The sequence below is a fragment of the Python bivittatus genome, unplaced genomic scaffold (assembly GCF_059951505.1).
Source record: "Python bivittatus isolate LINGU-HERP-01145 unplaced genomic scaffold, Pbiv_v1 ctg000800_np1212, whole genome shotgun sequence".
Taxonomy (NCBI): domain Eukaryota; kingdom Metazoa; phylum Chordata; class Lepidosauria; order Squamata; family Pythonidae; genus Python; species Python bivittatus.
The window spans coordinates 955,632-970,497 of NW_028277105.1; the positions used below are offsets into that span (position 1 = coordinate 955,632).

Sequence of the window (14,866 nt, forward strand, 5' to 3'; positions counted from 1 at the left end):
ATCGACACTTCCCAGCCTGGTAAGCACAGTTCCTAACAAAATATTAAGCTGCAATGATGGGGCTTGTGTGGGTTCCTTTAGAAATAAGGATTACTTTATCTCAGTAAAGTACTGAGTACTTTATTTACTTTACTTTACTTTATTTATTTTAAGGTGCTTTACTTTGTAGTTTACCAGCTTCCCATTTGAGGATTGGGGGGGGGGTTATTTGTAGGAAATGCCATTTTTATAATTAAAAATTCTAGTTGAGGCAGGCAGCCTTGGGAGTGGTAAAGGAAGTGCCACGAGCATGCTGGTGTTCTTGGAATTACAATACTCACCTCTGCTGTACACTAAAAATGATTTAAATAAATAAAACCAAATGCATTGGTTTACTACTCCCAGAATCCCTAGCCAGCTGCACATCCAATCTGGAGGGCATCAGGTTGGAGAAGGTTATGTTCAGCTTTTGACCTGGACTTAAATGAGTCAAATTGACACAAGTAGCAAAAGTGTGAACAGCCAGAATTGAACAGCTTCTGTATTTTTCGGCAAACATGATATCTCTGTATCCAGGAGCATCACGAACACCCAACAGACCATGGATAAACCGCCTTTTGCAAAAGGTAACCGAATAATAAGTGAAAAGTTGCATCTATGTGGATTCTCCTGATAGTTATCGATTTAAAACACGATTATCCAGAACCTGTACTTTAACTCAGAGCGAGAGAGAGTCTTTTCCTGTTGGTCGAACACCACACAAAAGGCAGAAGGAATGAGCAGGAAAGAGGAAAACAACAAAAATTCAAACCAGGGTTTTCTAAATCAAGAAGACAATCAGACCCCAGTAATGATATCATATTTTTCTTTATCATTCAAAGAGGTGCAGACCAGAAATTACGCCCAAGTTATGTCCAACTGTGTCTCTCTAGCTACAACTGATTAGTATAAAGCACCAGCTAGGACAAGTAGTAAAAGTTAACTGTTGAGGTAGTGTTTCTCAACCTTGGCCACTTGAAGATGTGTGGACTTCAACTCCTAGAATTCCCCAGCCAGCTGTGGGAATTCTGGGAGTTGAAGTCCACACATCTTCAAGTGGCCAAGGTTGAGAAACACTGTTAGGGGAAAAAAATAACTCTAAGTGTAAGAGTAAATACATGATTTGTTTAAAACTGAAAACAAAACTGAACTTACGAATTCACTGTGGCTCTTACCCCTACCTCCAGTTACACAGTGAAATCCCGAGAAGAAACAGCAAGTAGGGAGGCCTCTCTCCGTCCCCTGGAATATCCCCCTTCCTCTCGCACCTCTCCCGTCCTCCGACCCTGGGAAATCCAACAGGCGCTTTCCCACGCTGCTAAAGGACGGGTCAGCATCGCGCGTCGCGTCCCGCCGACGCCGCGCTCTTTCGAGCCACTTGCGCTCTCTACTTACTGCCCGCAGCCATCTCCCCAAAATAGCACGGGGGGCGTGGGGGACGGGGGGAGAGAGAGAGGAAGCGCACCTCCTCCTCACGGGGGGCAGCCATCTCCCCAAAATATCACGGGGGGTGTGGGGGACGGGAAGAGAGAGAGGAAGCGCACCTCCTCCCCACGGGGGGGCAGCCATCTCCCCAAAATATCACGGGGGGCGTGGGGGACGGGGGGAGAGAGAGAGGAAGCGCACCTCCTCCCCACGGGGGGGCAGCCATCTCCCCAAAATATCACGGGGGGCGTGGGGGCGTGGGGGGAGAGAGAGAGGGAGCGCGCACCTCCTCCCCACGGGTGGAGAGCGCGAGGCGCGAGCGCCGGCTTCCCCCGGGCAGCGCGTGCAGGTGAAAGCGGGGAGGCGGCGCGGGCGTTGCAAAGCGCCGTGGGCAAGGCTTTCGCTGCCGCAAGGTGAGCGAGGGAAGCGGGACGGGCCCGGCAGCAGAGCGAGGAAGAGAAGGCTCGGAGGAGGCAGGGAAGGAGCGGCATCGCCGGCAAGGCCAGAGACGCCTTCCCCGCGAAGCCACCGCCTTCCCCAGCCGGAGCTGCGCGGCGCGTCCTCCTGGCCGCCTCCCCTTCCCAGCGGCGCGTCTAGATCGGGAGCGCAGAGGAGGCGCGGGGAGCAGGCGGGACGCTCCTCCTGTCCCTCCTTTTCTAATGGGGCTGGCTGGGGACGAGGGGCGGCTGTTTATTCCCTTGGACGCGAGCCCCGGCCCCCGCATCCCTGCACCCACGCCAGCCCCGCCGGGGCGAAGCGGATCCCGGCGATCGCGGCCTTTGGGCTCTGGAGAAAGTCGCCTGCCTGGAGCTCTCTCGGACCTCCTTCCAGGTAAGCGCGCTGCGCTGCCACCGTGCCGCAACCCTGCGCCTGTTGGGTCAGCCTCGTTGAACTCAGTGGGCTTGCTTTCTCTGGGGAAGCAGGTCGCGGGCTGTGCCACTCCAGGAGGTGGCAAGATCCTCTGAGCACCGGTGAGACTGACTCCGTGGGAAATGCAGGCTCAGATTCCCTGCCCTAAGCCTAAAGCCCACTGGGACCCGTGGCCATCTCCAGACCTAACCTGCCTTGCAAGCTTGATAAGAATATGAACAAAAGGCGGAGGGAATCCATCTGCCAGGCAGCCTTTGGAAGTTCAGCCCAGCTGAAATCAGCTGTGGATGACCACTTGAAGAGGGCCAGGTTGCTTCTTGGCCATAGCTACAACAGTTTGACATTACTTTTCTCCAGTCCCCCCCACCCCAATTATCCAATTCAGTTCACAACAGCAGGGCTTCCCCCACTCAAGTACCCACCAAATCTCGCACCCACGTATCCTGCGTAGGGCAAAAATATAACAATCTTTGCCACGTATTTGTTTATATAATGCCATCATGGTTCACACCAAGGTGTGTTAATCGTTTGATTCTAATAGCAGGAACAAATAATCACAAAAAGGTTTCATTCATTTAATTTGCGTATACAGTATGATCTATTATAAAATTGCTGGGATTTTATATAAATTGCAAACCTATAAGTATACTTTGGAGAAGAGAGAAAAACAGAAAAAAGGGCATTGTCTTGTTCTTCTGGAGCTTAACATACAGGATTTTTGTTTTAGGGCCAAGAGCAGAGAAAAAGAAAATGAAAACCAGGGTAACCCCCTTTCTTTTAGCTAACACTCAAGGGAGACCCTCCCTTTTCCTCTACTTCAGAGACCTGGATCCACAGTGCAGAAGGCTGGATCAGTAACTTTTCCTGACATACAAGTAAAAGTTTTGGAACAAGCAGAGACAGGCAGGTCAAGTTGCCAGTCTGCCCCTCTGAAAAACTGACCAAACTGGTTATGTTGCTTTCAGGCTACCTGTAATAAACATCGTTTTGGTTTTTTTTCCCTTTCTGCAAGCTGACTTTTAAAAAGCAAAACAAAGCACAAACCTTCACATTAGATCAAGAGATAATTTTTCCAACAGGTTGTTGGCCCCAGAGGTACAAAAGACAGTTGTTCCTGCTGCTTTCTCAGATATGCTATTTTTTTTCCTGTGACTATTTGGAGCGACTGCAGGAAAATATGATTGACTCCTTTGCAGGTCAGAGAGAAGGAAATCCTGATGGGCTTGGGCGGGGACTGGGGGAGGGCTTACTGGTAGTGACTGTACCTGTCACTTTTCTCTCTTTCCCAAAACGATTCAAACATGTCCCAGAACAGGGCTGGAGAATCCCTGGAGCCCTTAATAATGCTGAACTAATGCTGATGGAGACCACCTTATGCGGTGGGGCACCCACAACGCATTACCGAATGTATGCCCATTTAGGGGATCACGTGTGCCCTTTCAGAAATGACTGGTCCAGCTTTTCCTCTGATCCATGAAGCTGCATCACTCCTTAATCATCATTTGCATGGGCTCTTGACTACCCTGGCCAGAAATTTGGAGGGGTGGGGGATGTTCCAATCTATCTATCTGGAAGTTGACAGGCAGTGTAAGGCTAGTTTAATGTGTTTCGCAAATGAAGAATCCAGTTTGCTTTTCTCCTAGCGAGTAAGAGTAACAAGCCTAGAAGAAACCCTGATTTATATAACTCTGGCTTGTTAAGAGAACTCAACAAGGATTCTAGCTTGAACCTCATGATGAGTAAACCATTGTAAGAGATGGTTTATTTAGCTGCTCCTGCTGGAAAGAAGAACTAAGTGAAGGTGAAGCTGCAATATGCTGGCTTATTTCTGTTATTCTGTAACCCCTGAATTAGAGCAATGTGTCTCTACGGAACCCCTTTTGATCCAGTGAAGTGTCAAAAGTGACATTTAGTTACCTGAATGCTTCTATTCTTTATATTAACCAATAAGGAGAAATTCAAGATAATAATATTGAATGTAGCTGTTTTCAAATAGACTTCCCCAATTGGTGATTTTGAGACGGGGTTGGGGGTCACAGCTCCCCAAATGTATTATTATTATTATTATTATTATTATTATTATTATTATTATTATTATTTAAATTCATATGCTGCCCACCTCCCACTGACTCTGGGTGGTTATGTCAGCCCTCCAAGGTAGGCCAAACTAGGAAACCAAAGTCAGGCAGGCTAATACTACTTTTACTATAAAGTTGTTGTAACAGAATCTTGCAAGTCTGAATGCGCTTCTCCCCTCCCTCCCTTTATCTTTGCGAGATAAAGTCTTGTCTGAGACATTTTCTCATGTTGCAGTTCTGTCCCAGACTCAGGTTCCTTTTATCTGACCACTGTCTTGGTTGTGGCTCTTCCTCCTGTTCCTCAGGGTTAATCCTTCTGCCCTTTACAGGTTTACAAATTGTTTTAAAAAACACAAAAATGACACAAAACAAAGGAACAAAGATGGCAGAGAAAACAAACCCAAACGGGAACAAAGCAAAGGAAGAAAAGGGAGATTGAATCACCCTCACCAAAGGCCTGGGCAAAGAGCCAGGTCTTCAGGCTTCTTCAGAACACCATCAGGGTGGGAACCATTCACATCTCGTGGTGAACCTCATTCCAGAGGGTAGGTGTTGCTACAGAGAAGGTGCACTTTTGGGGTCCCGATAGATGGCATTGGACCCAAAGCGCATCAACCCTGCCAGATTGAATTGGCCAGGCAGATACTGTGGGAAACAGGCAGTCTCTCAAGTAACCAGGCCCTATGTCATGAGGGCATTATAGGTAGCGATCAGCACCTTGAATCCTATCCAGAAGCAAACTGGCAACTAGTGCAGCTCATAAAGCAAAGGTGTTACATGGGCATACTGTGGCATGCCCATCACTGCCACCCCATCTGGACCAGCTGAAGCTTCCAGGGGATCTTCAAGGGAAGCCCCATGTACCTGGCTTCTGTGAGTTGCAGTCCCAACAAGTGTGGGGAGGTCCTCACGTTCTATGAGATGTTTAAGGATTAAGAAAGGTTGCTGGAAAATAGTAAGGTACAGGTAGTCCTTGCTTAATGAACTTTTCTTTAACAACAGTTTGAAGTTACGACAGCCTTGGAAAAAGTGCTTTACGACCTGTACTCGCACTTATGACTGTCCCCCCCGCAGTCACGTGATTGTGATTTGCAACCTTTTTTACAATGGTTGTTAAGTGAATCACATGGTTGTTAAGCGAATTCCAGCAACAAATGTTCATTGGGGAAGCTGGATTCGCTTAACGACCATGTGATTTGCTTAACGACCATCATAAACATGGTTGTAAAATCAGGTCCGGTCACATGGTGACTCGCTTAATGACTGTCCCACTTAACAACCAATTTTCCGGTCCATATTGTGGTTGTTAATTGAGGACTACCTGTATGGCTAAGCCGATATGGCCCACACTGAATTTTGTTCTTGACTCCTCTCACATTGTCCTGTTTCCAGGACCAGTTGCATAGTCAGGAATAAAAATGCAGGCGACCACAAGCTCTGAGCTTCCAGGGGAGAAAATGGAGGAAGGAGGAAGAGACTCTCACGTTCTCCAGGAGGGCTGTGTTGGAAGAACTCCATCCTGTGTGGATCCCCTGCAGATTAAAGGAGAGCCAGATGAGGAGTCGGATTCAGAAGTTCCATGGCAAAATATCCAGAAGGGAATTCATTCAAAAGAAAGTCAACCTCAGCTGCCTGGATCTGAAGAGCAGCATGACTGTAATTCTTCTACCACATTGGCAGAGGCCGCTGCTCGTGCCAGCCCAGGGCTTAGCGGAATGGGTGTGTCTGAAATCCTGCCAGACTTTAGTAGGAAAGCTCGTGCCATCTCTGAAAGCGTGGATTCTTCTCTGAAAGCTGGAGAGGGAGTACTAGACCAGGACAAGATCAACGCGGAGCGACCGTGCCAGCGATTCAGGCACTTCCGCTATCAGGAGGCTGAGGGACCCCGAGAAGCCTTTGGACACCTCCAGGATCTTTGCCATCAGTGGCTGAAGCCTGAGAGTCACACGAAGGAGCGGATTTTAGAGCTGGTGATCCTGGAACAGTTCTTGGCGATTCTGCCGCCAGAGATGCAGAATTGGGTTAGGGAAGACAACCCAGAGACTTGTCCCCAAGCGGTGGCCCTCGCAGAAGATTTCTTGCTGTGGAAGGAGGAATCGGGCATGCAAGAAGAGCAGGTGAGTAAGTTTCCTTTTGATCGACCCAGATGATGTGGAGAAAGTGCTAGCCAATGAAGCGACATTGTAGGGTTGGTAGCTCAGATGTGGTGGGAGTCCATTGATGTGCATGTGCTCTGGAACAGTTGCAGCCCATTGATGTACATGTGCTCTAGAAAAGTCACAGCCCATTGATACGCGCGTGCTCTAGAAAAGTCGTGGCCCATCGATGTGTGCGTGCTCTAGAAAAGCCACGGCCCATTGACGCGTGCGTGCTCTAGAAAAGTCGCAGCCCATCGATGCACGCGTGCTCTAGAAAAGTCGCACCCCCTTGATGTGCGCGTGCTCTAGAAATGTTGCCGCCCGTTAGCGCTCCCCTGTGCTCTAGAAAAGGCGCGGCCCGTCGCCATGCATGTGCTCTAGAAAAGTTGCGGCCTGTTGGGGTGTGCTCTAGAAAAGTTGTGGCTCGGTGTGCGTCTGCTCTAGAAAAGCTGCGGCTTTAAAAAGAAGATCTAGACATCTTTTCCAGATGTTTTAGCACTCCACTAAACTGAAGGACATATCGGAGGAGGACAGGATGAAACGCAGCAGCCACCACCCGCTTATCCCAGTATGTAGACTCTGAGGTCGTGTGATGCCCCGCTGTCTGTATGAAAAGGCTGCGACGCCATTAAAACGAAATATATTCATTCGTTAGAAGTTACGCCCACTTAGAAGAAACGTTAAGTTACTTTTACCCAATTTGTGGATCGCGTTTACAGTTTTCCTTCAAACGAAGCTTCTTGATGAAAATGCGCACAGGCACACACACGCGGAGTCCGGATCCTCACAAACAGGGTTCTTCAACGTGGAAAAAATGTGGATGAAACGTTGAGGGCCCTGGGAAAATCTCGTTCAGGGTTCCTCAACCTCGGCAACTTTAAGACGGGTAGACTTCAACTCCCAGAATTCCCCAGCCAGCATGGCTGGCTGGGGAATTCTGGGAGTTGAAGTCCACCCGTCTTAAAGTTGCCGAGGTTGAGGGACCCTGCTCACAAACCCCAAACCTTTTCCTGCAAACCAAACTCTGATTTAACACGTTTGTCCGATATATAGTAAACAGTGTTAAAAGAACATCTGTTAATTGCAGGACTCAAAAAAAAAAAAAGGAATCCTGCTGATGGGGGATTAAAGAAGGCAAAAGGGTGTCGTCTTCCCACGTTTCTTGTGATGTTGGCTATGTATGCATTTATTTATGTTTGTTTATTATTGCATAGCATTTACATACATTGGCTATAGTATTGTAACACTTCGCTGAATCTGAAAGACTTCCATTAGATAGCCTTAAATCTTCACTCCTTCTTGTGGGTCTTTGTGTTTCAGACCAATTCCTCTAAAGTAAAACAGCCTTTGTCGGAAGCAGGAAAGGAGGCAGCTGAGCAAAGGGCTGATCGGCAGATCCACTTGTTCGGTAAGATTTGGCCAGTTTGGATTTTGCAAAATTTCTAACATGACTCCTGCATTGGATTCCTCTCCAGTGGCAGCTGACACAACGGGCATTGTGACATATGCATGACTTTGCATATTTGCATCCAATGTAGGGACGCATGGATGTAAGGGTGAGGTTGTGCTGCGGCATCACAACCCATATTTTTTCGTTGAGGGGGGTCCTCATACCACCTATGTCGCCCTCGGCTTTACTGGGGAGAAGCAGTGAGATGTCGGATGACAGAATCCTCTTCACAGACTCCTTCTCTCCCAAAATGGACATTGGCGCCCTTTTTTGGTCAAGGGGCACATCTGGGATTCTGATAACCTGTTGTGGATACTTTCACAAAATGGATGCCAAAGACATGATATGTAAAAAAAAATCCAGGCAGTCTCATACTGAGATTACTCCCTGCCTCCTGCCCAGCTCCTAAAGATACTTTCTGCAACCCTAGTTTAATTTTGCCTTTATTTTTGCAAGTTAATAAACTTGAAGCAATGTCCTAAGATGCAGCCATCCAGCGTTCCCCCCGTCTCTTTTTGTGTGTGCTGGCTTCATGCGTAAGGCAGGACTAGCACTCACAGTCTCCCGGTTTCTAGCCCAGGGTCTGTCAGTCCTTCAAGGTAGACCAAATTAGAAACCAAGGACACGCAAACTAGTACTACTTTTATTTTAAGGTTATAGTAACAGAATCTTGCAAGTCTGAATGCGTTTCCCACTCCCTCCCTTTATCTTCATGAGAACTAGGGAGGATCTTGCTTGAGACGCCTTCTCAGGTTACAATTCTGGCCTGGACTCAGATTTCTCTTATCTGGCCGTTGTCTTAGTTGCAGCTCTTCCTCCTGTTCCTCAAGGTTATGCCTTTTCCCATCACAGTGCTTTTAACCACTATCCTGAACTGGTTCTCACGATTCCTCCTACCACCCCCACCCCAAAAAGAAAAAAAGAAGAAGTTTCTGGTCCTTGAGAAGCATTCTTGGAAATCAGAACAATGCTGACATTTGGCAGGCCAACCTCTGACTTATTTTTTAAAATTACAATAACCCTTCTTAAAAGTCAGGCAGCTTGGTAGTAGCCAAACAAATTGCTGGCCAGGCATATCTTGTCCTAAACTTTCCTGCTTTCCATAACCAGTTGCAAAAGAAAATCACTGATCGCCACCATCCGATCCTCTGCATAAAATGGGAAGGGGTTGTTGCTGCTACAGGTGCATCCACGCTTAACTGAGGATTTGCAGGACAGATAGCAAAAAACAAGACCACCAAGGGAGACGCCAGGAAGGCAACAAACCTTTTAGAGAAAGTTTATTAAGACCTTGTCCCTGAATACACTCGCAGCGCTGGGGGATCTGTCCCAAATCAGCCGGGTGAGCCCAAAAGGCGCGGACGGTCTCCAGAATTTGACTCACAAAGGAGTTGCTTTTGTTGGGCCGGTTTTACAGCTCTTCAACATCTCTTTCCCCTTCCACCCCCAGAGTTGCTCAGTTTAGGCATCAGCAAAGGAAAGTCAGGCAGGGCATGTTGCAGACCCCATCAGCAAGAGAATGTCGGCTGGCGGGACCCAAGGGGAGAGCCTTCTCTGCTGTTGCCCCCGCCCTTTGGAATATTCTCCCCCCAGAGGTGCAGCAGACCCCTACCCTCCCGGCTCTCCTGAAAGGATTGAAGACCTGGCTCTGCCAGCTTGTGCAACAAGTCTTACCCAATCCTGGGAGTGGCTGGAGCCTTGATGATGCTCCCTGAGTGACTGCCAATTTTATATCTATTCTTGGGTCTATTTATTTACTGTTTATTAAGTGTATCGTATAGTGTAATTTGAACTGTTTTGTAAACCACCCAGAGTCATTTCAACAAGATGGGTGGTGACAAATTTGATAGATAAATAAATAAATAAATAAATAAATAAATAAATAAATAAATAAATGTTAGATATTAATGAGGATTAAGTGTCTAGCAGTGAGTGCCTGCTACGACAAAAGAAAAAAAGAATTATCTGATTGGGTTCAAGCTGGAACTTTGCTGTCTCACAGCTCACAAGAGTAAATAGGAAGAGCTGGCTTATCTAAGCAGCCTCTCTTTCAGGTGTTAATTGAAAAGTACAGGTCAATCATAGGACAGGTGTGTCATACGGTCCTTTGCCTCAAACAGTGAAATGTTGGGGCCTGGCCCTGGAACCACTCCACTTGCAGAGGTACAACACGCATATTGGCCAATCTGTGTAGGCTTCTGTTATTGTATCTTGAGATGGTGATGATGGTGGCTTACACAGAGATGCTGAAGGCTAGGAGATTTAGTTTTTATCTTCTTGCCATATCTGCTTAGTTTTTGTCTGCCCTGCAGGACAGGTCTCATTAATCTGTGTTCTTTCCCTTAGAAATGGCTGAACATGAAAGGAAGCCATTTGCCAAAGGAATTTCTCAGCTGATGGAACTTACTGGAGTTTCGTTTGGTAAAGCCAAGCAAGAAGTTTTCTTCTTTCCCCCAATGGGAAGCGTGCCAAAATGTCAGCAGGAGACAGAGAGGAAGGAAGGAAGGCCCTTAGGCCAAGGAGGAGCAGAAAAACCTCCCTGTGAGAAAGAGGATGACAAAATCTTCAACCAAAACATCTGGAAGAGAAGGCCCAGGGAAAATGCTCATGACCTTCCTAAGTATCAGAAAATGGAAGCTGAAAAAAAGCCTTCCCAACATAATGAAGATGGTGAAGGTTGGGAGTCGAGTTCTGAGCACAACAACCAAATGAGAATAGAATCAACCATGGCTGGTCAGGATGGGTTGAATCAAAAGGTTCATCAAAGTAATCTGCAGAGAATCCCTGTTGGAGAGGAACCATACAAATGTTCTGAATGTGGACACAATTCCAGTCAGACCTTAGCTCTGAGGGGAAGTAGTCTTTGTATATGTTTGAACTGTGGTAAAAGCTTTATTTCCAGTTCAGCTCCACGAAAGGAAGAGAATGCATGCAGTAAAGAGAACCCATCTAAACATTTGGAACATGAGAAAAGGACTCCACAACCTCCTGATCTTCAGACAGGAGAGAAACCATACATGTGCACAGATTGTGGGAAAAACTTCAGCTTTAGGTCAAGTCTTGTCCGCCATCAGAGACTCCATACCGGAGAGAAACCATACAAATGTTTAGACTGTGGGAAGAATTTCAGCCAGAGTTCAAACCTTCTGAACCACCAGAGGATCCACACAGGGGAGAAACCATACAGCTGCCCCGACTGTGGAAAATCTTTCAGCAACAGTTCAAGCCTTACATCCCACGAGAGAACTCACAAAGGAGAGAAACCATATAAATGTGCTAGCTGTGGGAAATTTTTTAGTTGCAACTCAGTCCTCCGAATCCACGAAAGGATTCACACAGGGGAAAAGCCGTACGTATGTTTGGAGTGTGGGAAAAGCTTTAGCCGGCGAGAATTCCTCATTGGCCACCAAAGAACTCACACAGGGGAGAAGCCGTACGAATGCGCAGAATGTGGGAAGAGCTTCAGTCAGCGGTCAAACCTGATTAATCATCAGAGAAGCCACACAGGAGAGAAGCCATTTGAGTGCTTGGACTGCGGGAAAAAGTTCAGTCACAAAGCGTCCCTCTTGAAACACGAGAGAAACCACGCACATGGGCCAACCGTGGAAAAGGTTTCAGCCAGAGTTGACGCCACGGTGCGTGTGGTGGAACACAACTAGGCAGCGTAGCATAAACATGGGGTAGATTTCCTCAAGTGTTGTCAACAAGCAGAAACTCCACATAGGAATGACACCAGAGTTTGTTAGAACCGCCTTCCTTTGAAGCTAGCAATGGTTTCTGCCTAAAATAAGACAGAAGGAGGAGTTCACAGAATTGCAGTGATGAAGACGCAAATGTTGTGGATAGGCCAAACTTCCCCTTACGTTCTCTCTGTTTCCAGTGTCTAATTGTGGCAGGTTTTTTGCATCCAAAATGTCACCTGTCTGGCCCAGAAGAAAGGTATCTGCAAGCTTGAAACGCTGGGGTTTGCAGAGGTGCAAAAAATTGAAATAAATGAAATAAATTCCCCCAAAAAAGAGACCAGTAAAGGCTGAACATGCTCAGTAACCCCTGAGAAGATGGGTGGGACGGATAATGCAATGGTGTACCCTGGAAAAGAGCATGGCTGACTGGATTGTCACTAGTTCTTGGTGTTCCTAATTTTTGCCACATCCTCGAACGGGATTCATGGGACGGGTGTCACAGGAAGCTCCTTTCAAACTTGTTGCTGCCGCCAGAGAGAATGATCTGTCGCTGGTGCCATTCAGTATCTCCATCAGCCTTCCTCAACCTGTGGCCCTCCAGATGGGTTCGAATGCAGCTCTTAGAATTCTGGGAATTACTGTCCAGCAGGGGATTTCTGGGAGCAGCATTCCAGAATGCATTTGGAAGGAGGGCATCAGGTGGGGAAAAGTATGGATGCCATTCTATGACCTTGGCAGGTACAGATGCCTCTTACGTTCCTCAGCTGCCTGCATGTTTATTGCTCCTTTTGTGGAAATGCAACATATTGGACATGTTTAACCAAAGAGTATCTGGTCACTCCCTTTATTTAATACCCAACAATGTGCATTTTTCCAGCTCTCTACTCACAGCCTAGAGAAAAATAGATCTACGTTAGGTGTAAACAGGCCGGCTAAGTCAGCCCATGCTGGTCCAGGTGGCAAAGGGGAAGAAGTTTATACTGGGTTATGTATCCCATTCCACCCGCATCCAGCTCCTTTGGCGTGCAAGGTTGTGGTTGTAGAAACTACTGTATTTTACTGTATTATATTTGGATCCTGTCCTTCCAAATGGAGATACAGAGGAAGGATGGCTTCCGTGCGTCTTCCATTTTATTGTCACCAGATCCCTCTGAGATAGGCTACACTGAGGTAACAACTGGTTTTGGCCGCCTTGGGAGCTTGAGTGAGAAAAATTAGATCAGTGTTTCTCAATCTTGGCAACTTGAAGATGTGTGGACTTCAACTCCCAGAATTCCCCAGCCAGCACAGCTGGCTGGGGAATTCTGGGAGTTGAAGTCCACACATCTTCAAGTTGCCAAGATTGAGAAACACTGAATTAGATACTTCTACTATCAAAGCAGCTTTCATTTCTGATGATCAGCCTCTCCTTGTATGGTAAGACTATGTGCCTTCCATCAGCCTGAGAACCACGCTCAACTTTACGCAGCGTATCAAGAGCGCTGCTCCAAAAGTCAGCCTGTCCAGGACGATGGGGCCATTTAGGGAGTGAAAGGAATGTTTTAAAACTGCACAAGCTTAATGCACCTCCAGAATTTTCAAAAATGCCAAAAAGAATTGCATTTTTGGCCACATCCAACTGGGGAGCTACAAAAGAGATGTTGGGAAATTGCAGAATGCACTTTCTGCACGTGAAATCATAATATTCCAAGTTTGTAAGGATGATTGAAATAATGTAAAATACTTCACTGAGGGTATTCTGAATCTTTTCTGTCTAGGATGTCATAGGCTGTAATTCCAGCTAATCTTCCCATAGGTGGAACAGAAGAATTGAGACTCAGTACACCAATTTGATATATTAAGTAAGATTAAGAAGGGGAAAAAATGTAATCCTGGGGGAGATGGGTGGCATATAAATTAAATAAATAAATAAAATCAATAATCCTAACAATTCTGAAATATAAACTGAGTTTTAAAACAACTCTGGACCATAATTCTTATGATTGCACTGCTAGTGCAGAGCATTCAGGATTTAGACTCTAAAGAGTTGGAGAATCTAAACTTGAATTTAAAATGAGATTGGATCAGTAAATCATATTTGATTACATTTTAGGCAGTGGGGTTGCTAGGACTTGAGGATAGAAGGAACCTAGCTCAGCGATGGTGGAATAAATTGGGCAAAAGAATGAGGTGTCACGATCTTTAATTGGGGTTCATCTGTCATGCAATCAGCTGGAAAATTATTTATTTTATTATTAGAAGCCAGTATTGGAATGTTAGGTAGTGGGCTTCTAGTTAAAGGTATAATTGTCTGTTTTTTCCTTCCTTTTTCAAATAAATTTATTTCTAGTACATTACTGTACTGGAACAGGAAATAAAAAACAATAAATCCTACCCTTCTAATGAGCGTCAGGGGTTCTTTTTCCAGTTGTTTATGTCTTGCATTTCAAAAAAGGCACTTCAATGTTACTGAACTTTTATATGTCTGTGTTCCCAAATGCTACAAATTTGAATAACTGCAAGTTTATTTAATTGTCTGCTACTCTTGAAAAGAACAACGCTTCATGGCTTAAAATTCTGTTGTATCCTAAAAAAAGAAAAACACACAATTGGGGGAAGAAAAAAAGCGAAAATAATCTTAAACAAATGCATACATTATACATTTCTGCATGATATCAGATGGTTTGTTTGGCTCTGAAGAGAGGACATTTTTAAAAGAGATTGCATGGTCAGCATAATTTTTCCTAAGAAACGATGAGATTTCCTGGATCCCCATTTTTTTTTTTCCTTCCTTCCAATTTTACACTACTGGCAAGTCACCTTTTGTTTTTAAATCAACTATCACATACAGCCTGATTAAACATTGGTTTGTTATGGGGCACCCGTAACTGCCCTTGTTTAGGAACATAGGAAGTTTCTCAATACAGTAGTGGGAAGGACTAAGAGTGGGGAGACCCAGCCTCTAGTCTAGTGTTTCTCAACCTTGGGGACTTAAGATGTATGGACTTCAACTCCCAGAATTCCCCAGCCAGCATGGCTGGCTGGGGAATTCTGGGAGTTGAAGTCCACACATCTTAAAGTTCCCAAAATTGAGAAACATGAGTTTTAAATAATAGCAAATCTTTGCAAGATCTAGTTAAAACTAAGAAATTACATTCCAACAAGCCGAGAATCTTTTGTTAGGCTGTTAGGATGAGAATGACGGATCTCAAGCGATTCTTATTC

General features: G+C 45.9%; 1 protein-coding gene across 1 annotated transcript; it reads left to right on the plus strand.

The window, feature by feature from the left end:
- Positions 1-2,034: 2,034 nt before the first annotated feature.
- LOC103058785 (uncharacterized) lies at positions 2,035-12,879 on the plus strand. Its single transcript, XM_025170530.2, has 4 exons — positions 2,035-2,274; positions 5,784-6,508; positions 7,850-7,937; positions 10,326-12,879. Exons 2-4 carry the CDS (start codon positions 5,810-5,812, stop codon positions 11,636-11,638), a joined length of 2,100 nt encoding a protein of 699 aa, XP_025026298.2. The 5' UTR covers positions 2,035-2,274; positions 5,784-5,809; the 3' UTR covers positions 11,639-12,879.
- The last annotated feature ends 1,987 nt before the right edge of the window (positions 12,880-14,866 follow it).